Raw genomic sequence first — 23,927 nt, forward strand, 5'->3', positions numbered from 1 at the left:
TATATATGCTTTTTACTTAACATTTCCACTCCAAATCAAGACTCTTCTAACTTTCTTCTGGATTATTATAACAGCCTACTAACAAGGACTTGTCTCTAGTCTCTCTACCCTCCAACTCCTCCCACAGGCAACTGAAAGATGTCTTCCTGTTTCCTAAGTATGATCTCATCATTCTGCTGCTCAGAAATCCTTGATGGTTTCCATTGCTTACCAAATAAAGACTAATTTCCAAAACTAGAATTCTAGACCTCCAACAATCTGGCTCCCTTAACTTTCCTGCTTTTTGAAATACTACTCTATCTCATGTATTCTACCCTACAGTAGAACTGAATCACCCAATGTCCCCTGCACATTTCCCCACCTTCTTGTCTATAAACATTTGATCATATTGTTTATTAGTCCTAGAATGTCCTTTTTCTTGTCAAGATTCAGTGCAATTATTCTTTCTTCCAGAAAGCCTTCCTTAATACTCTTATTTGACAAATATTTTTGCCTTAAGTTGATCTAATACCACTTTATAGTGCTCTTATTTAATTGCATTATATCCCTGTATGTGTGTGCCATCTTGTTAGAGACTATAACTTTCTTTCCCTTGTTTCTTCTCCACTGTCTTATTTTTTCCTTGTATAGTACATTGTATATGGAAAAAGTGCTTAATGTTGTTGGGATCAATCAATCAATCAACAAAAATATAAGTCTCCCTTCTCAGCTATCTACTAGAAAATTGTCAGGGAATCACTATATATATAATACAAAATGAATATATATTAAATAATCAATTTGATTTCATTAATGTAGTTCATCAACTCAATAATTTCATCCATTTCATCCATAATTTCAATCCTGCAAACCAAAATCCAATTTTTTCTATATTATTTACAAAATGTAGGGGTTTTAGGAATACATCTATAGTAGCATGTAAATATTATATCTTTTTTAACCTATAAAACATTTTCAGTATGAAATGATGAAGCAGTTGGCATTTTGGCAAGTTTTGTAAATGAGAATTAGAATAGTGCCTGTTTTCAAACCTAAAAAAAATAAAAATTATGTTTTGGCCATAAAAAGGATTTGGTAAAGCTGTATTTGGCTGTACTTTTTTCCCACAATTTTCAATTATGATAATAGGTTCTAATTCTGCAAGTTGAGAACTTTAATGATGTTGTTTGGGAACAACTATAAAAGTATAAATGTTCTCTTGTCAGCGATAATGCACTGGGGCTTAGAATTTTTTTTTATCAAAAAATTCATTTAATGGTGGTGTAGTCAGAAAAAATGGGAACAGGATTATAGTTCTAAAACTATGGAAGTATATTATGTATTCAAAAATTTTCTTTCTTAAAGCATTCGCTGTCTGTGTAAGGAGTTATGTTCCAAATACAGCTATATGCAAATGTGTATATCACACATTAGAATAAACACAGCTGCATTCATTTCCATGGCTTTAAAAAGGGAGATTTCTTGCTCAAAACCATCACTAAGAACAAGTTTAATATATCAGTTAGCATTGTGAAACAGGAACATGTTTATGATTTTCCCTGTAACATGCCATTTCCCAAATTTGTCCTGTGATGTTTTGTGACCAAACCATTTTGCTGTTCCTTGTGTCTGTCCAGAAACACTCTCTTCACCCTTCTTTCATTTTTCACCTTGAAAATTCAACCCACTCTCACACTCTACCTCAAAGATCTATGACTGTCTATGAAATCTTTTTCCCCCTAACTCTAACAGGCTCAGTACAGGTATAAAGGACCTTTGCATAGAGCATCCAGACATCTTTCATAGTAGCGTCAGTCTTTGAGTTGAATTTTGTTGCAGAAGAAATGATGGGGATACAATCCAAAGTTAAAATGCAGGGGCCTAGAATTTAAAGGAGACAGAGACAAGATCTATAGCTTATACTTTTGGATAAAGACATAGCAATAGGGTTGAGCAAAACATCCAAGTAAACAAAACAGTTCCAGAACCAAAAGTAGAAGAATGTAGTTGTAAGATCATTGTCATATGATTGTTCAAAGAGCCCAAATGGTAAATTGCATACCATTGGGAAAACCAAGAGATCAAGATCATAGTCCATGTATTAACACCACAAACTGAAAAACTTTCCAGGGAAAATTTACCTCCTTTTGTTTCTAACATGAATAGCCACTGTTTTAGGATAGATATTTGACAACCCTGACCAGAAATGATATGTCATTTTTTTGCCCTGAAATATTCTACCTCTTCTTATCTCACTAATTGATTCATTTCTAAGTTATATCACTATGTGTACCTCCCTGCATAATTATTAATCACATTGATATAATGATTTATATTAACAAATGGTCTGAGATGTACAATTGATATTATCTTAATCACTAAGAAAATGAGAAATGCAAAATTATCTTCAATTTGTAGATTGAGGTTCAGAGAGGTTAAACAATTTGCCCAAAGTTACCCAGCTAATAAATAGTGGAACAAGGACTAAATGCTAATCTTTGGATTAGAGGATTGTGTTGTTTCTATATAATGCACTAAAAACACTCTAGATCAGAAGCCATGTTCTATTTACATTTGCATCCATCTTAGGAATTAGCTCTGTACCTTTTGTATAGCAGGAGTTTTATAAATAATTGTCTAATTGAATTTGTCATATTATTCATTATACATACTAATATATTATCAGTACTTTAGAATAATGAAGTTACTTAAAGACTTTACTGTTTCAGTGATCTGAGCTGTCACCATTGCTTATCACAATTGAACCATTTTATCTACTGTTCCTCTACAATCTTTGCCATGGTCCTTCACATATCCACTACAGAAGATCTCCTCAATATGCTAAAAATTTTCTTCTAGATCTTATAATATTGCTTGAATTCCATTGAAACATTCATATTGCCCGTATGTCTCCCTCATCCTGTATGAATCATTCACTTCCTTCATCATTTATAAATTTTCTTGAGAAAGTCTTTCCTTCACTTTTGGTGCACAATCCATCATTGGAAAAATGGTATACTATGCTGTAGACAGTAGGCATCTTATCATTCTTTAGGTTACCAACAATTATGATTCTTTGGAGATAATGACAATCCATGCTTCATTACCATATTACTTAAGAGACCATATGATACATTGGACCTCACATATTTACTAGCTGTGTGATCTTGGGCAAGTTACTTAACTCCAATTTTACTTCGTGTTTCAATTTATTCATCTGTAATATGATAGAGATATATGTAATGGTCTCTATGATCTGAGACCATCCGAGACCAATCTATGATCATATGACTTCCCTGGAAGAATATTACCATGAAAAATGCCACAAGTGATTGACTATTTTTTACAATGATTAAATAATCATGAAACCAAGGTAGACTCAAGTAATCAACAAAATTATTACTGGTAAATTATTTGAAGCATAATGTTTACTCTCAGAAGCAAACTAATTTCCTACAATTATTGTTCTTTGTAGATATTAGTGCTGATGACAGTGCAAAAAGTCAGGGAGAGATAGGCTAAGGATATGATTAATATGTCAGTTAGGGGCAGTCACTCATTTTTAACCCTAATTGCTATTTCATCACAATTTGGCAATATTTAAAAGTACAGTTGAAAAACACAGAAATTTAATGGAGAGTTTTAATTCATTTTGGAAATATGCCAGTGTAAAATGCAGAGTTGTGTTTTTTGGTTTTCATTGGGGAGGGGGGAGCAGGGATCATATATTTTTCTGGTATAAATTGCAATTTTGATCCAGTGACATAATTCTCTGGACTAATTCTTCTGCTTTCTCTATTGCTTCCATTCATTTCTCAAGTAAAATTCTTATTTTGTTTGCCATTAAGCCTCTTGTTTCATTGGTATTTTACATGGGCATTTCTCAAATGATGAGTTGCATCATCATTTGTCCTAAAATTTCTAAGTTTTAATTCCTTCTTTGCTTCATCTTGTGATAGATACATGTGTTTATTTTACTTCTTCATTTAATTTCTTTGGCATGTTCATTTTCCTTTTTATTATGGCTGTAAAGAAGTCTGGCTTTCCCCTTCTTCTGTTTGTACTATTATACTGTATTCATCTTCTGGCATTTTTTGTCCCTTTCTTTTAACTGATAATGTTTCTCCATTGTATTTAAACTTTTCTGTTTGCTTTTTTAAATTATTTTTTTCCTAAAAATAATTTTCTTTTGAAGATTTGTGAGGCTTTCGTTTAATTTCTATTGTTTCCAGTGTTGTTTTTGAAGGGTATGGAAAAGGTAAGCTTTCTTGTAACCTCTTACAGCTTCTCCCCATAAATGATAGCATTGAAGAGCCAGGAATATTTGCAGAATATTTAATTCAAGCTTATTCTATTATAGTTAATCATAAGTTAAAAACTTAAAGATATTAGAGGTGGTTATTGGATCTATAAAACAATAAATTTGCTATCTAATTTGATGTTTACATTTTAATGCTTCCTTTAAATAATGAATCAAATATATATTATGACTTACAAAATTTCAAGTTACATGAATCAGTTTTATTGGGATACATAGTTTGGCACGTATTTGTTATGGATTAAGTAGATTACTTTTAGACTTTAAAGTTAGATTAACCACAAAATCAAAATTTAAGAAAATCTAGAAAACTAACTAGATATAATGGCTACTAAAGTCCCTGACATTCATTCAGCAAGTAAAAGAATATTGGATTTGGAGTCAGTGAACCTGGGTTCAGATTTTGCTACTATTCACTTAACCTGTGTGATCTTGCATAATATTATTTCATTTGACTTCTCTAGACATCAGTTATAAAATGAAATAGTTATACCAGATGACTCCTGAATCCTTTTCAGCTGCCAATCCATGATCCTGAGTAATATTGCAACTTGCAAAGAATTTTTGGATGACTGATGCAAAGAATGATAATGTACTATATTTGGCAAAAGAAATTGGATGTATTAGTTATTCCCTACTAAAAATCTGCAGTGACACTTTGGGGACACTAAAATATTATTTAAAGTTTCAGATATGTTTCAGTGCCATACAACAAATGTAGAATATCATAAGTACAAAGAATTTGCCATTAGCTGCTCAGGTCAATCTTCCAATCTACTGCAGTTTTACAGGAGCATAAGGAAAGAATCTAATGTTTACTAATTAAACATTGAATATGATGACTATTTTTATTCTTGTGCAACTATTCTGAATTCTCATTGAAAGGTAGCATAGTATAATGGAAATACTACTGGCCTAGAATTAAGAGGAAAGAAATCTCAGAATGACTTGCTGGGCCTCTGTAAAATGAAGGATATAATCTAAATGACTTCATCAGTTCTGTCATGCTATGATTATATGACTTTGGTGTCTTTGAAAATACAGCAGTTTCAGAGTAATTTAGGGAATTGATGCTAATGCTAGAAGTAGAGACTGAGCTTCTTAGTCTCTATCCCAAAGTTCTTTTACACTAAATCCTTTTTGTATCCCTTTAATATACTTAATCTCAAATGGAAAAGCCAGATATCAAAGAAATCTTGAGAAACAATGTGATATAATGGGAGTCTCCCTGGAACATGGAGTCAAAAGACTTAAATTCTCATTCTGATCTATAATTCAATGAATTTCAAATATTTTAAAAATATATTAAATATTATATGCAAAAATTGTTCTAATAATAACTGTCCTTTGATGTGAAAGACAGTCAAAAAAGACCCTTTCAACTGCATTAGTGGCAGCAAGACTTGCACATTAAGTTTTTTGTAGTGAAGGGTATGTTATATAAAACATTCTTCTCACTTGCCTTTTCTAGAACCATGTCACCCCACTTTTGGTGATGATATGGATGCTGCAGGAATCCTTGGCCCTTGAGTATGATTTTTTTCCTCCCATTTCAATGAGAAACCCCAGCAGCCCAGCAGCACTGGACAAAGCACCAATAAAGGATATCTGGCAACAAAGTGTCAACAACTTGATAGACTAATCATCAGTACAAACTTTTCCTCACATTCTAGTGAGGCATCATGCTATCTGAAAATAATACAACTTTTAGAAAACTCCCTACCTTCATGTTTTTAAAATCTGGTAGAGATATACAACACATGATAAAATAAGTCCAATAAAAATTGTTGTGTTTCATCCACAATTTCTTGATTACTGATGCAAAGAAAGATAGTGTTATGCTAATATTTGTTATACTAGCCATTTATTACTAAAAAATCTACACTGACACTTTGAGGGGCATTAAAATATTATTTGGAGTTTCAGATATGTTTCAGTGCCAATATAGAATATCAAGTCCAAAATATTTGCCATTAGCTGCTCAGGACAATCTTCTAATCTGTTGTCTAGTTTTACAGGAACATAAGAAAGGAGTCCAATATTTACTAATTAAACACTGAATATGGTTTGACCACTTTTATTCTTGTGCAGTTATTCTGAGTTATCATTTTCATACTAGTCATGTCATCTTAAAGAAGCACTTAAAGTCTCTGAATCTCATTTTCTGTACCAATAAAATATGGAATAAAAATCAGTATAATCTGCACCTAATAGGACAGTTGTGAAAATCAAATGAAATAACATGTAAAAATTATAAAAATATTTAACTCTAGGTGATTATATATGTACTTGAAGTTACAGGTTTTTTTAATCCAAGTTCAGTGCTCCTTCCACTATACCATATTGCTTCTCAAAATATCTCTGATATCTGCCATTTCCATTTGAGTTTAACTATATTAAAGGGATACAAAAGGGCATTAGTGTAATCAAAACAACTTTGGAATGGAGGGTATCTTGAGGTTCTACTCTATTACATTTTCAAAGATACCAAACTTACATATACATATTTGCATGTGTATCTATCTATCATCTATATATGTTTTTATATGTGTGTATAAATATATAGGTATGTGTGCCTATTACTGTTGCACTGTTTCATATGTGTCTGACTTCATGATCCTATTTTGGAGTTTTTGGACAAAGATACTGTAGTAGTTTGCCATTTCCTTCTCAGTTCATTTCACAGATGAGGAAACTGAAGCAAAAAGACTTGAATGACTTACATAGCGTCACACAACTAGTATTTGAATCTGGATTTGAACTCATGGAGATGAAATTTCCTGATTCCAAGTCCAGTGATTTATTCATTAAGCACCTAGCTAGTACACACATATATACAAACATATACTCACCCATACATACACATACATACATATTTATATATGTCTGTATATTCACTTATTGGTTTATGTGAATGATATTTGTAGAGTTTCTTGGGAAAGATGAAGAATGCTATTGACTTTAAACACTAGCACTTATTGCTTGCTTTATATGATCAATAACTCTCACCCCTGACCTTCCTATTAATGTCAAAACCTTCTTTTTCCCATATGTGTGCTTGATTATAATCTCCCATTTTTAAACAGTTTTTAAAAAATCTCACCACCTCAAATAGTTTTCTAATGTAAATTATATAGGTGTAAACAGCTTCCTGAACCATGTCTACATTTAAATGTACTATAGGAGATATTTCCCATTAATCTCATTCCAACTATTCATTTAGCTTTGTATGGATAAATGCATATGTTCATATATACATTGACATAAAAATATACTTAATACTGACAAGTATAACTTAAACCAAATATATTGATTTTTTTTTACATGTATATTCTTTTGTTTTCAAGTTTGATTGTGTCAGTTTTTGCCCTCTCAAATGTGAAGCAGCTTGATATAGAAAGGGTGCTGGTCTTAAAGACAGATCTGAATTCACACTCCCACCCCTCCATTTACCTAGTCAAGTTATTTCACTTCAGTGAGCTTCAGTTTCCTCACCTGTCACATGAAGGGGTTGGACTCGATGGCCTCTTAAATCTCTTCCACTTCTGTGTCTGTGATTATAAGTAATTTTTTTAGTACCTAGTCAAACAGTACATTAAAGCAAGTGTCTAAATAAATGGGTTTGGGTTTGGAATGAGCATGCTTCATATTGAAAGAATTTATCCCTAAGTGAAAGGGTGGCTTTCCACCAGTTTTCTCATTTTGATGACTCTGGGATCTGGCTCAATAGAAAATCAAGGTGCCTGTGGCAAGTTTGATGAATTGTTTCTCTAGATTTTAAGGAAAGTCAGGAAGATAACTTTTGGCCCCAACTTTCTGCACCTGTAATGAACCTCTCTCCACTTCTTTTCACAGAGTGTGATATTACCAGTCACATTTATCACTATTTTGGGGTTTGAGGCAATATTTAACTAGGATTTTCAGTTTCCAGCTAAGAATTTTACCTCACCCTTCAGGTTGCTGCCATTAAGGTGACAGTATGTGTCAGGTATTCCGTGGCATCATTGAATAGGCTGGCAACCACAGGAATGTGAAAGCCACATATACAGAAATGTCATATTACACTCCGAATCCTTCTTGTTTATGCTTTTAAAAAATAAGTACTGTACTTCAAACAACTTGCTGGATGTCTCTACCTAGATGTATCACCAACACTTAACACTCAGTTGATGGCATTCCCATCTTCTAAGTTGCCCTTATTTAAAATCTCAGCATCATCTACAACTCTTCAGTCTCACTCACTTCATATCCAATAAATTGCCAGTCTTGTTGATCTTATTTTCTATACATCCCTAAATCTTTAATCTTTCTCAATCCAACTCTCTTATTCCTAATAAAACTATTGGCATGTCCTGCCTGGATTATTATTGTAGGTTATTAACTAGTTTTCCATTTCCCATTCTCTCCTGGCTGACAAAGTAATTGTCTTAATGAGCATGTCAGTTTTCATTCACAATCTTTCTGTAGCTCATTCTTTGTTAAATAGAGTCAAAATTCCTTAGCCTGGCATTTGAAGTCCTACATTTTCAGAGATAATTATAGTTTGTAGCTGCTCAGTATAAAGTTGGAAAGCAAGAAGAGGACACGGCCACTTAGAGTAGTCTCCATGCATAAGAGGAGCTTACAACTATAGGACAAAGTCACATTATTCCACTTTCTTGATTCCTAGTTCCAGCTGATTTAGACTACTCACCACTCCCATTCTCAGCTCTCCTTCCCATTTCTGTATTTTTTTTCATGCAGTTTTCCAAAGGCATTCAAGTACCACTTCTTCCAGAAGAGATTTTTTCTTTTTCAACTTTCTCAAATTACATTTAAAATGTATTATGGTATTGCCATATATGTCATCTCCTTTTATAGAGTATATTTCTTGAAGACTGGGACTGTCTTATTGCTTTCTTATATATCCTATATCCCTATTATTATGCCTTACCTATAGTAGTTGTGAAATGTTTGTTGAATTATTGCTCTTGAGTGACTTTCAAATTACTAAGATACGTCGGGATTTTTATTGACATGGATGTTCCTTTTCCCAATTCTGATCATAAGCCTCCTATGCCTTTACACCTTAAACAACTTGGTTCTGTATTTCTCCATAAATCAGTCATAAAAAAATCTGTCCAATATACAGGAGATTCCCTTCAATGTTTTCAGCTGTCTCATCTCTCAACTCTTCTTCCTAGTATAAGATTGATCTGTCTCTCTTCTTATTAATATATTTTAGTCAATTCTCACATACTGGGTAATAGATAGATAGGAAGGTAAAAAATAGAATATGTTCACAATGTGGTTGTAGCCTATTTACTTATATCATATTCCATTGTCCTTTGGGTTACTTATGACTGTGATGGTTCCAAAATCATGGTCTTCCTTGATACGTAGTCATATAGTAAATGCTCAAATGGATAGAGGATTTAATCAATTCCAAAGTTTCTTCCAATTATTTCAATCCACTCATGCTTGCCTTCCCAAAAGAGTCTCATTCATGTTCTTGCCAAAATTCACCACAAAGAGTCTACCCTATGAGCTGTAGATCTTCCCAACTTGGTGTTAACTAGAAGGGATTTTGCGGGAGAGTTTCACGGGGAAATTTCTCTAAAGAAATTCTTCTCATCTTTCCTCTTCAGTTTCCTTGTCCCTGTCTCCGTTTTAAATTCTGTACATAGAGAATCATGTCTATGCAGCATCTGTAAAAGGTATATTCACGATCCATTTAGAGGAAGAATATAATAGTCTGGCCAATATCAACATTTCATTTATTATTTTCTCAATGTGTGGGCACAGTACATCTCTATATATTTCATTGAGAAGACTATAGAATATGTAATTAGTATGTGGTCTCCTGAAAACAGGAAGATTTAAAGAACCTATTGAAAATTCTTTCCTTTGGATATTATACAAGTCTATGAACAGAATTATCCTTTTTTGACTGTGCTTGGTATCATTACTCAGTGCAGTGTTTGCCATAGAGTCTTATTGCATTTTAGTGTACACATCAAAAATGGTTTGCCTAGGAGAACGTTTAAGACTATGTTTTATTCTAATGAGTCCTTTATCATTATGAGTTTTAAAAAACAATAATTATCCAAAAACATTTTGGATAATTTGAGTATCTAAGAAATGAATCTTCTCAAGTATTTCTTTTTATGTGTTCATAAAAGACACCATTGATATATGCCTAGATCACTTTTTGAATTAATACTTTTTTTGTTTTTATGTTGCTTTATAAATAGATATGCCTATCTATATCTATATATGTACATATCTATCCTTTCATACTTTCCCTACTCAGTGAACCTTCTCCAACAATAAAAATTAAAAAGGCATGGGAAGCAAAGGAGTTCAGAAAAACTGACACATCAAATAATTCTGACAGGATAACATATATATACATATTATTAAAAAAGATTTGCTAGATATGAGAAAATAATTTATATGAACTAGCCATTGTTGATGGCTTCAATCCTTTTGTTCTCCCCAACACCTTGTTTTTCAAAAAAAACTGATTTTTTTTCTATTCTAATGAAATCTTTCCATCTTTGGAATATCTTGAGATGTAGCTCTAAAATTTTGTTAAGTGTTACTGCCTTCTATTGGACATTTAAAGGCAACCTCTGACCTCAGAAAGCTTGCAAACTAAAGGATGAAGATGACACGTGAAAGGAGGCAGGAAAGTGTATTTGGGGGTGTCATGAAGGGGAACCTGGATAGGGCATCTTTGAAAACCAAGAGCAACAGATGCAAAGCATAGAGTTCAGTTTCTGCCCCCTAAAAAGAAAGGTGCTGGGGAAGAGTTTGGTATTCTTCCTTCTAGCCGCCAATCAGATGGGAAAGGAAACTGAAAGAACTGATGACAATCAAGGCTTAACAGCATGGTAATGAAATTAAAAATGATGAGCTTAGCTGAGAGAGTTGGAACCAAGCAGAGCAGCAGATGCAAAGTGGAGTTAATCAAAATGTGTTTCCACTACCATTGCTGATGAGAATAAATTACCATAAAGAGCCTGGCACATCTGTTCCAGTTCACCTCTATTTGTTATCATTCATTTTCATTTACAAATACTCTCTAAGTGAACCAGCTCAGTTGAGTCACATGACAAATTTTACAATAACATTTCTCTCTCAGAATATTTGTGTATTTCATGAAGCAATGCTGTTCCTAATCAATGATCCTTCTCCCTGATGATGATTTGGAATGTTCTTCTACCTCGACCTGTTGTGCACAGAAAGACATGGATTCTTAGATTCTGAGAATTTAAAAGAACCTCAGATACTACCTAGTTTTTTCCCCCCGTTTCCCCATTGATGCCAATGCTTTAGTTATCTTTATGACAATCTATGTAGTTATGCCCAACTCATGGCAGAATTCCTATGAGTCCCATAAAATTAGATTTTATTTTGTTTTTGAATGCATGATTAAGCCAACTATTTCAACTCCTTTGTTTACCTCTCAGAGAAGAACCTTAAAGCGGTCCTTTCATTTGACTGTAATTTTATCCTATTTAATATTTTTTGCCAAAGTTAATCTAATATAATTCCTCCAGTGGTATAGTAATTTGTTGGTCATTTGGGCAGAGGCCAACATTAAGTCCACAAATATTTATTAAGTACCTACTATTTCCAGACCCTGTGGTAAGCACTTGAGTTATAAATAAAAAACAAAAATGTCTGTCTCAAGAACTCAGAGTTCCTTGAGGAGAGACAACTTGTAAGTAAATTATGTATAAACAGGATAATTACAGGAAAAATTGGAGAAAATCTCAAATGAAATACATAATTATTAATAAAAATGTTAAAAGAAATCAGAAAAAAACTTAGGTCTACAAAAGGTGAGATTTTAGTTGGAATGCAAAAAAAGTCAGGAAATACAGAAAAAAGAAACGAAAAAGGAGAGAATTCCAAGTTCTGAAGATAGCCAGTGAAAATACACATAATCAATTGGTAGAGAGTCTTCTTCAAGGAACATCAGGGAGACCAGTATCCCTGGATCCTACTGTACAGAGAGTATAGTGCAAGAAGACCAGAAAGGTTAGAAGGGGCTAAGTTTATGAAGTGCTTTCAAAATCAGAGAATTTTATATTTGATCCCAGAAGCAATAGGGAGTCACTGGAGTTTATCAAATGGTGGTGTTAGACTTGCACTTTAGAAAGATCAGCTTGATAGCTAAGTAGAGAATGGAGTAGAAACAGAGAGATTCACCAAAAGACAAATTGATGACATGAGATAGTGAAGACCTGCACTGGGGTGGTGGTAGTTTCAGTGAAGAAAAGAGAGTTTCTATGATAGATATGAAGGTAGATGCTACAGGACTTGTCAACTGCTTATAGGTGAAGGAGAAGAGAGAGTGAGGAGTTAAAGATGAAACCTAAGTCCCAAGTCTAGGTGAATTGAAAGTTGATGGTATACTGGATTAAATTAGGAATGTTAGGAAGAGGAGATCTGAGGGATAAATAATGAGTTCATTTTTGAACATGTTGAGTTTTAGATGTTTATGGAACTTTCAATTCAAATTGTCCACTAGGCTTGGACAACTAAGTGGTACTGCAGATAGAGAGCACAGACCCTGGGGTCAGGAAAACCTGAGTTCAAATTCAATCTCATATATTTGATATTTACTAACTGTGTGACCTTGAGCAAGGTACTCAACCTCATTGCCTTGCAAAAAAACCTAAAAAAAAATTATCCACTATGCAATTGGAGATGAAAGACTGGAGGTCAGTACTATCAATAATTGAATGAATGTTTGGCAGACATGGCAACAAACATGACCATATAAAATAAGTAGCTAGAGAAGAATCAATTAGACATTTCACTACTATTTATGGTTTATATCAAAAATTATGAATCATATTCAAAGTTATTAGTCTATTCCAATGGCTTTTTAATGGTTTTTAAGAGCTAACTGACATGTAATACCTTTCTTATTAACTATGCATGATTGAGTCAGGCTTAACTCCTAGGAACTGTTATTTTTAACATTCTTTCTTCTCTTTTCTACTTCTCTATGCCAACACAACATAAATGAATGAGGCTACATTTTTATTTATTTGTTGTCTTAGGTTATATATATCCTTCCCAAAGTGTGTTACCTAATGATCAACAATATTTTTTAAAAGTATCAAGGAGAAAAGCTTTATTTTTTAATCATAAATTTCCGTCTAAAAATGCATTTCTACTTAAATAAATCTTCATTCACAGTTTTAATCTCAAGGTAATATAAGAAAAAGAAAATCACTCCTTCTTGATTCTAAAGTAGTTGTCATTCTTTTTTGCAAGTCCTTACAGTGTTTGTTGTACTCAGTAATATTATGCTGGTTTGATTCAGTTAAGCCCCTATTAACTTAACTAGATTAAGGATATTTTTTCTTTTAAAAAAACAACACCTTTAGCCCAGAGAGTTTCTTGCTAACTTTCATTTCCTGATTACAACTCCAGTCAAACTGTCATTTCCACAACCTCTTTAACTGATCTCTGCATCTCACAGAATGACCTCATATTCTAAATATTTATGATTACAAAATTCCACAAACATTGAAAAATAACAGCCATAACATAACTTTTCAGAATACAGAAACATATAGCAAAAGCAAGGCTTCTTTACAGGCTACCCTTTATAGAATACTAGAAAACTCATTCTCAGAAACCAAATTAAGCTATTATTTATGAACTAGCATTTTCAATCAAAAAAATTCCTATTCTTAAAAGATTCAGTTTGGTTACTGACAAAGTCAGAGAGTCAATCATGCATAGTTAATAAGAAAGGTACTTACTGCACATTAGTTAGGCCTTAAAACCATTAAGAATCCACTGAATTAGAAGAATTTGGCTCAAAATTCTATTGGTATGTGGATATGAACCATTTATAATAAGAGTGAAATGTCTAATTGGCTCTGCTCTAGCTACCTATTTCATATGGTCATGCTCATTGCCATATCTGCTAAGCTATTACTCAAAACAAAATGAAATGGCAGAGTGGACAAAAGAATGTGGTAAATGAAAAGACTGCTGCCTCTGGAGTTGGAGGTTCTGGCTTCAATTTCCTACCTTTCCCTTTGCTACTTATATTACACTAGGAAATTACAACTTCTTCGACCCTCAGCTCTCCTTATTTTTAAAATGAGTGTCTAGATGAAATTTAAGTACCCTTTAAGTTGAAAACCTTTGATCCTATAAATAAATGAGCAACACCCCCCCAAAAAAAAAGAAAAATAAGAGTTCCTTCAAAAAATTAACTGTGTTCAGGTATCTTAGTAAAGTGATACTTAATACTACTGACTTCCATATGTAGTATTCTAAGAGTGCTGGCTAATTTTTACTTGATGTTGAATCATTAAAAGTGAACCAGATGATTAAGCTTAATAGAACAACAGCATTATACTGAAATTAGTAAATGCATGCCCAAGGCAGTCTACAACCTTTTATTTGTTATTGTTTAACTTCTGTCTTTTACAGTGGTTTTGATGAATGACAACACAGAAAGGGAAAAAGCAATTAAAATCAAGTGTTCAATAAACCACTAATGTTTCATTGTTGTCACTATAAAGTCACTAGTAGTGTCATTTTTTTTCTTTTCCCCAAAAAAATATCTGAAGGGGCCAGTACTGTAAGGGAAATTGTGGTAGGTAAGGAAAAAGAATAAAATAAATAGTCACTGAAGCCTATCATATTTCAGAGTATATAGATACTATACCTTTGAATGATGAGGTTAAATGGCTTCACTATTGGATGCTGTTGTGGTAAAAAAGATGAGATTTCCACAAGTTTTCAAATATTAATAAATCAAGTTCAAAATCTCAAATGTATTCCCAATACATATTATTTGGCTTCTTTTCCTCCCTTTTATGCTGTCATAAGTGTTTATTCTATAAGTCATCAAAATGGTCTTCTTGACAGCTAAAAATAAGTTTCAGATTACTTTTATCTGAATAAATCCTTTGACCAGACATAGTTTTCAGTCACTAAATGCACTGTAATTATTTGTCAATGGTCATGATAAATATCCAGTCAAGGACAAATATAGATAATTGAATGTAGACAAATAAATCAGATGAGCAGACACCAATTTTTGTCCAATGAAAACATAATGGCTTTGATATCAGATTTAAACCTGAAGATTCACTGTATTTGTTTTGACCTAAATTTAGAAAGTGGGTTTCAAAGTCATCAGAGTCAAATCCTCAAAACGAGTATATGAACTGAGACCATTCATTTATAAAGGAACAAATGATCACATAGACTTACAACTGAGGGGCTATTTGACTTAGGTAATATTAAACTAACTTGGTTTTGAGTTAATTAAATATCTTTTTAATGCTCTTTTCATCTTTTCATCTTTCTATTGATGGAAAAATTAAATTTTCTCTGGTGGTTCATCTGAAGGGCTAGGAAGCTGGCCAGTCAGAAGTAGAAGTACTATCCAATCTACTTATGGCATTTTATACAGAAGGAAACTGATGTCCAAAAGAGATTAAGAGATATAACCAACATCACCTAATTGACAGAGGTGGGACCAGAATCCAAGATTGTTAGCTTACAACACAGTCTTTTCCACTAATACCACATTCTTTTTTTTTCTGTTATCATATTTTTAAGATTTCCTTAGTACATTCTATTTGCAGTTTTTTTATTTTTCTCATTTTTGTGCAATTCCCCTTAGATTTCTTTTCTTTAATTTCTATCTGATTGATTCCAAAAGTTATATATAACAAAAACACATTTATGTTTCCCCAAACTAATAAAAAAAATTCCTAGAGAAATTCAAGTGGAAATATACTTGATGCTTCTTTGACTTTTGACATTTTCTGACATGATACTAGCATATAGTACTGGATAAATTCTAAGACTAAAGCAGAATCATTGTATATGACAATCAAATGAGATCTGAAAGTCATTTAGCCCAACCTACACTTCACCAAAATCCCCCCATACAATACAAGCTGTGTTTGAAGACCTCTAAGCTATGAAGACTGGAAGCAACCCATTCTACTTTTGAATTGTTGAGAAAATTTTTCTTTCACAAAGCCCAGATCTTGCACCCTCTACCCATTCTTCCTACTTTTCTGCCCTTTGAGCCACACTTAATGAGTTTAACTCTTTTGCATAATAATCTTTCAAACATTTGAAGATTCTCATATCCTTGCAGTCTTCCTTGAGTCACAATAACTAGTTGTTTGCTCTTGGACAAATCATATAAGCTCTCCTACCCTCAGTCTCCTTACAGATTGAAATGAGTGGGTGGAGAGGAAGAAAATTCAATTCGATGGCCTTTTTTAAAGTGCATCATGGTAGGCACTAAGGATGCAAAGATAGAACAAAATACAAGCCATGTCCACATCTAGTTCCCAGTAGCTTTATTCTTAATTTCATGGCAGTAGCAATTTCAGTTTTTCAAATGAGTATTTACTATCTTCTGGTGAGATTGAGGTAAGCATCAGATGAGTATTGACTTTTTTTTTAGGGACAGACTTTTTTTATTCTTTTTTATTCACTTTCAAATATTCTCCCTTCCCCATCCCCTCCCTGAAAATTGAAATGAGAGAAAAAAAAAACCATTACAAATAAATACATTTTATAAATATGTATATGCAAAACAGAGTTCTGCAATAGTCATTTTAAGAGAGAGAAAGAGAGAGAGAGAGAGAGAGAGAGAGAGAGAGATAATGCTTCAATCTTCACTCTGCATCTATCAGTTTTCTATCTGAGGTGGATAGCATGCTTCATCATGAGTCCTTTGAGCATAGCCTTTTCCATTAAAACTACAAAAAAGAATAATGATGTGCTGCCTTTCTATATCTGCATGGTAGGGCTGAACATTTAGTTTCAAATTCGGTTCTTCTAAATAAAAACCAACTTGTGACTAGTGATAGATTATCTGATGGCCTGTGAAATGCTATTGGTGCTTTGCTATGATAAAAATGGGAGAAAAAAAGGGAGCACTAGTGACCTGCAAATTCAGAATTTTGCCTCAGGGTTTAGCCCAATAAAATATCTATAACTGGTATGAAAAACAATGTGAGGTCAAAAAAAGAATCCCCAAATAGCTATGTCTTTAGGGTTAGGACAAGAACTTACTGGTGTTTTGTCGTATTTTATTTTTCCCAAACAATAAACATTTATTAAATGGCCATCATGCTCAAAGGCAAGCATAAAATAGTGCCTGCTCTAGGAAGCTTACAGTCTATTTCATTTTTTTAAATGAAAATTCAGTGCATACTTCATAAATCAAATCTATGCTAATAGGGATAGTAGCCATAACTCTTACCATCCAGAAACTGAAATCAGGAGCAAATCAGTGACAGGTATAAGTATAAAAATTAGAACTAGAACAAAGAATTAAAATGATTTAAGTGTGTAGTTTAACATTTACTTTTAAAGTGAATATGAAAGAAAGGATGCTAGGCCCTGGAGCATAGGGATCAGTCACCTCCACTTACTTCTTTTCTCATACATCTAACAAAGAAAAAGTTCCCAGAACACCACCCATAGGTTCTAGTCCTGGCTATTCTAGTTGTGACCCACAACAAATCATTTAACTTTTCTTGATATCATTTTACTGTTTTAAAAAATGATGAAGTTGAGATTTCCATGGTCCTTTGCGGATGCAACTCTTCTATGATTAGAAATATTCCACATCTATTTGTAAGGTGAATTTATGCGAGAGAGTGCAAAAGAACTTCAAAAGAATGAAATCTCCTAGGACAATTTAGATGAGAATGAATGAATGCTGACAATTATGTATGTTATGATCTTAGGTATTTTTTTAATCTTACTTTTTCTTCTTTTTTCCCCTATATAGTTACATTCAGACCAAGATAGAGGAGATGGATCACTTAAATATATCCTTTCAGGAGATGGAGCTGGAGATCTCTTCATTATTAATGAAAACACTGGGGACATCCAGGCCACTAAGAGACTAGACAGGGAAGAAAAACCTGTGTATATCCTTAGGGCTCAAGCTATAAACAGAAGAACAGGAAGACCAGTAGAACCAGAGTCAGAGTTCATCATAAAGATCCATGATATCAATGATAATGAACCCATGTTTACCAAGGATGTTTACACTGCCACTGTTCCTGAAATGTCTGATGTTGGTGAGTGATATCTTAATCTTCAGGCCAGATTTTTCTGCTTCTGTATTTTGTCTATCAAAAAATATGATCTAATCAAGAAACTCAGTTGGTTTGATTGATTCAAACATTGAATTTTAAAAATTAAATATGTCCCCAAAAATGTCATTAAGATCCTTTAAAAGTGATCTTTAGTACTAATTCTTTAGTTCAATGTTAAAGAGTGTTTTCTTTATCTACCAACAAATCATGGAACAGAATGCTCTAATGTTTTAGAAGAATGGATTTAGGTAAAGGTGTTAAATGATAGGAAGAGCTTCCTGGTCCCCTCTTTTAATGTAAGTTAAAATCCCCCCCTCCCTTGATTCCTGATATTTCTCTGAGTCTGGAAGACATGAGCCTTCTCACTCTATGCAAGATACTTCTATCCCCTTCTGATTTTCCCACTTGGAATCAGCCGAAATGGCATATATAGGGAAAGAGAATCCCATGTTTCTCAAGGTAAGAACCATTGTTAATAGAAAACAACATTTAAAAATCATATATATATATATATATATATATATATACTGGACCATTACAAAAATAAATATGTGTTTTTGAAATAAGATCAAAATACTTTTTTTTAGTTGTTTTTTTTGCAAGGCAATGGGGTTAAAGTGGTTTGCCCAAGACCACATTAGGTAACTATTAAGTGTCTGAGGCCAAATTTGAACTCAGGTACTCCTGACTCCAAGGTCGGTGCTCTATCCACTGCTCCATCTAGCTGCCCCAAAATTAAAATGCTTTTTAAAAATGCATAGTCTATAAATGATAATTGGAGAGAACATTGGTCAATGATCAAGAAGACTAAGAGAACATCAAACATTAGACAGATTAAATTAATACTTCGTTCATGACTCCCACTACATACTGCTTAAGGATTTCATTCTTCTAAATTAGGGAAAGCTAAAAAAAAAAAAGGAAGTTCAATTAAGAAAAACTCTGCTGTAACTGCAAACTTTGACAAGAGACTTCCATTGTGATCCTACTAAAATCAAAGCAACTTATATGTTTGCTTTGTAGTTTCATTAAAATTTACAGCCACATTTTAGAATGCTGAAATAATAAAAAGAAAGCTTTTTATAGTCACTATGGAAGTGAGATCATAAATCCTATTGTCTACTTTTGCAGCTCTATCTGGCTTGAAACAATTCAATTCACTAAAATAGTGTAACTTAGCAGAAATTTGGCCCTGATAGGTTTCATTATCTGCATTTTCTCCCCTCTGGGAAACAGTATCGATGAGCAAAATAATTGCAGTATGAATGAAAACTCTTTTGAGGGGAAGACATTCTCTTCTGATTGAATTAAAGAACAGTAACAATGAGTGTAAGACTAATGCAAATTATTATCTTTATTTTTATTATTAACAAACTATAAAATACATTAAAGAGCCCTTCATGAATGGGTTTCAGTAGAGTAGTTCCCAGCAATTAAAAAAATGATCAAAGAATAACATTTGTTAGAGGAAGGTAATCATGAGTTACTTTCAAATATTTTAAGTTCATTTCTTCCTAAACAGGCATAAAACTATTCTCAGCTTACTTCTCTTCATACTCTAAAGGGCAGTAGCAGTGTATCCAGGGGTGACTCATTATAGTTCTGTGAATAATCCATGAATGTAAACTATTCTTGGATGTAATTATATGGGTTTTATATTTTTAAACAGTAACTAAATAAAGTTGTTCTCCTTTTACTTAACCAAAAACTACTTCTTTGCATTTAATGTCCCAGATTTTAGTGAGCAAGATAATATTCTTTCTCAAGTTTATCTTCCTGTTTTACATGTTTTGACATATACTCTTTAAATACTTATATTTATTAAATCTTAGAATGTTGCAGTATACTTGAGGTCATCTAGTCTAATTTTACAGAAATGGAAATTTGGTGCTAAGAAAGTTAATTGACCTATCTCAAACTGTATTGATGAGATATATATACTTTTATTTCCCTAAGTGAAATGTAGACTCCTTGGGGCCAGGAATCATTTCATTTTTTCTTCTTTAACTTCAGTGCATATAGCGTAGGGTCTGCTACAAGGAATTTAATAAATGCTTGTTGAATAGCAGAATTGGTAATAGACTAGTATCGAATCCCCAGGGCAGTTCCCTTTCTTTTATATCATCCCCCATGAGAAGTTCAAATATTTTAAATTTACCTTCCTAAGGTGCCATCCGTATATTTATCTAAATTACTATTATTCCCTGTACCTTTCCTAGCTGTTAGTAATTCTTATTTTACTTACCATAAACTAAATTATGACAACGCTTTTATTTGATGTGTGTCTAGCTTTTTAAAATGTAACATCCTATCTCTTAAATCAACATAAATTCATTTTTCTTTCATTCCAGGCACTTTTGTTGTTCAGGTCACTGCAACTGATGCCGATGATCCTACCTATGGGAACAGTGCTAAAGTAGTCTACAGTATTCTACAAGGACAACCCTATTTTTCAGTTGAATCTGAGACAGGTTAGAAGTTTTTACCATTCAATCCTTTACAATATCACTAATTTAAATAACATATTAAAACAATCTAGTATATTTTACATAAAAACATCAAAGCGCTTACATTTTTCTCAGAGTAAAACATCTGCAAATGTGACACCTGAATTATTTTAATCAACAAATATAATTAAAATGTTGCATTTGAACCCTCTTTAAATCATTTTAAAATAAACATTATAGGTGATTTTAATTATTTGTTTATGTTGGGATGGCACTGAAGGTCAAAACTTTCACTGTGAATCAAATGAAAATGTTGAAATCTCCCTTTCAACATTCATTTTTTTAGCATTTTTGCCAAATTTTAAAAACTGTCTTATGATATCTAGATTTTAAAATGGAAATTATTTTAAGTATATTATTTTAGAGTGATTTTGCTTTTTATAAGAAGAGAACTGAGTTTTATGAGGTTAAGTAACTTGTCTAGTTACACTGGCAGGATTCCAACTGTACTCTTCTCGACTCCAAGCCCAGTACTGTTTCTGCTGTTCCATACTAGGTATGACCTTGAAGACAATTCAATAGAGAGTCAGAAGGATGAGGTAACAATGAAAAAACAAAATAATTATTTGGCTTATCTCTAAATAGTTGAAGGATCAAAGATGGAGTAGGAGCCAGGATGAACTTGGTTCAAATGCTTCTTTAAATACATATTCTAATGTAACCCTAAGAAAATAAACTTAACCTCTCTTCTGAGCTTTAATTTGCCCATTTGTACAGTAGGAATTATCATAGAACCTGCGTCATGAGGTTGTTAGGATATAATGAAATAATGCTTATAATGCATTTTGCAAACCTGAAAAAGCACTATGTGATGCTAGAGAGTATGAGGCACATTTAACTGTCAGTCAATTAAATGAGAAAATGGTACAAATCAGGAGGAAAATTAGAGGATTTAATAAGATAAGTATATTTTATGACCTTGCTTAAGGTAAGTGTCATATATTTTTTCTAGATGTCAGATCACAAGGCTAACATCCTAAAATGTCATTTGGAATTATTATAATTTGATGACCTCAGTTGTCACACAATATTTTTACTAGCATAGGTAATAATTATATAGTGATAAATCTCTTAAAGTATTTTGTGAATCAGTAATGTTTATATATACCCCATTTCTGAATTCCCATATTTGCAGGCATCATCAAAACAGCATTACTCAACATGGATCGAGAAAACCGAGAACAATATCAAGTGGTTATTCAAGCTAAGGACATGGGAGGACAGATGGGAGGCTTATCTGGGACCACCACAGTGAATATCACCCTGACTGATGTGAATGACAATCCTCCTCGTTTTCCTCAGAGTATGGAGACTTGGCAGATTGAATTTCTTACAAAGCCCTTTTATAAACCATATGCCCTGCTGAATTGATTTTTCATTTCAGTTATCATCATTGTTATAAATAAAAGGAACCCAATGTTACTGTCACTAAAAAATTGAAGTGTATTGGCTACACTTAACATAAGTAGATGGTGATGACTTTTGTTCCTTGTGTTTCATATTATATAATGTGCTTTATATTAATAAATATCATTATATAATTATATATTATATAACATTATAGTTATGTAATAGTGTTTATATTAGGTAGTTTAGCTTTAGAGATAAACAGTGCATCTAGTTGTTTAAGAGGAGCATTTTTGCTGCTTCCTTATCAAAGAGACTCTACTACAAGCAAAAATCTTTGACTCTAGAACAAATATATTGCTGACTGCTAAGGAATGTTTTGATTTGTTTTTATGGGTTTTATCCAATTATAGTATTTTTTAAATCCTCAAAATGTCTGAGGCAGTGAAATATTGTTATTTTTAACTATTAATAATAATGGCTGGGCCATAAATGATACATATATATATACATATATATATATATATATATATATATATCCTTGTTTTACTGTTTTACTCTGTCATTTATTAGCTACATAAACCTGGACAAGTCACTTTTTCTTCCCTGGACTTCAATGTCCTTCTTGGAAACAAGATCATAAGTGACATTCTTCACAGTTTTAACATTTTTAATTCTATTCTATTTTTTTATTCTACATAGTTGTAGTTGAAATTTAAGTTTATTGGGTATAATTTTTTTTCTGTTCTATGATTATTGAGTGGAATTTAGAAAGTGTTTTTTTAAGAAAATGTTTTTCTATTCCTGAACTTCTGATAAAATTATTACATCCTTCACATACAGGTATAAAGGATGTCACAAAGGTTTTAGTGTAATTTTAGCTAATAAAGTTTATATATATATGTGTCTATAAATATAATATACTTTAGCCTTACACACTAAGGATTTTATATTTTTAAAAGATAAACATCAAATGGAAAATTTTATTGATATAAAACCATATTAGTATGTAAATATTTATATACATCCATATTATACCCTCACATACACATTCATAGATTTGTAGTAGTCCCAAAGTGTTGAATTTGCATTGAATTTTATTTTTTTATCTCTTTAAATGAAATGATTTAGTAATCCAAAGACTTTTGTTTCCCTGCATTTTCAGAGCAGGCCTAACAGTTGCAGTCATAATCTACTAAAGTCATTCTCTGGACAAGAGAAATGCTCAATTTTTTAAGAAAGGTTCATTTTGAATTTGTTTAATAGTCATGAAAGTAAAGGTTTATCAGCAAAGGGAATCTAGATTACTGTACTGAGAGTAAATGGCATTTCTATAAAACACTTTAAAGTCTGCAAAGTACTTTACATGCATTATTGTTTTTGAGTCTCAAAGCAGCTGTCATTCCCTAGAGATGAGAAAAAGAGGCTCTAATATCAATGTACTTGTCCAAGTCCTTGTAGTCAATAAATAGCAGAGGCAGAATTCAAACCTAGGGTTCTTCTTTTTCAAATCCTGCCCTATTCCCATTATACATTGATTCTCACCATATTACTCCCAAATTAATTCAACCAATATTATTATGCATTTATTTTGCCCATGGCACTCTACTTGGCTTTGGGGATAGAGAGACAAAAACAAACCCTTCCTGCCTTCAAGGTGCTTATGTT

General features: G+C 32.6%; 1 protein-coding gene across 2 annotated transcripts in view; it reads left to right on the forward strand.

Moving 5' to 3' along the window:
* Nucleotides 1-23,927, forward strand: part of CDH6 (cadherin 6) — a 167,910-nt gene that overhangs the window by 106,294 nt on the left and 37,689 nt on the right. For both annotated transcript variants that reach the window (XM_074208328.1, XM_074208331.1), the window contains exons 3-5: nt 18,093-18,387; nt 20,757-20,876; nt 22,048-22,215. In XM_074208328.1, coding sequence (XP_074064429.1) covers nt 18,093-18,387; nt 20,757-20,876; nt 22,048-22,215 — 583 coding nt within the window. The remainder of the gene's footprint in view (nt 1-18,092; nt 18,388-20,756; nt 20,877-22,047; nt 22,216-23,927) is intronic.

This window comes from Macrotis lagotis, chromosome X (assembly GCF_037893015.1).
Source record: "Macrotis lagotis isolate mMagLag1 chromosome X, bilby.v1.9.chrom.fasta, whole genome shotgun sequence".
NCBI classification, from domain to species: domain Eukaryota; kingdom Metazoa; phylum Chordata; class Mammalia; order Peramelemorphia; family Peramelidae; genus Macrotis; species Macrotis lagotis.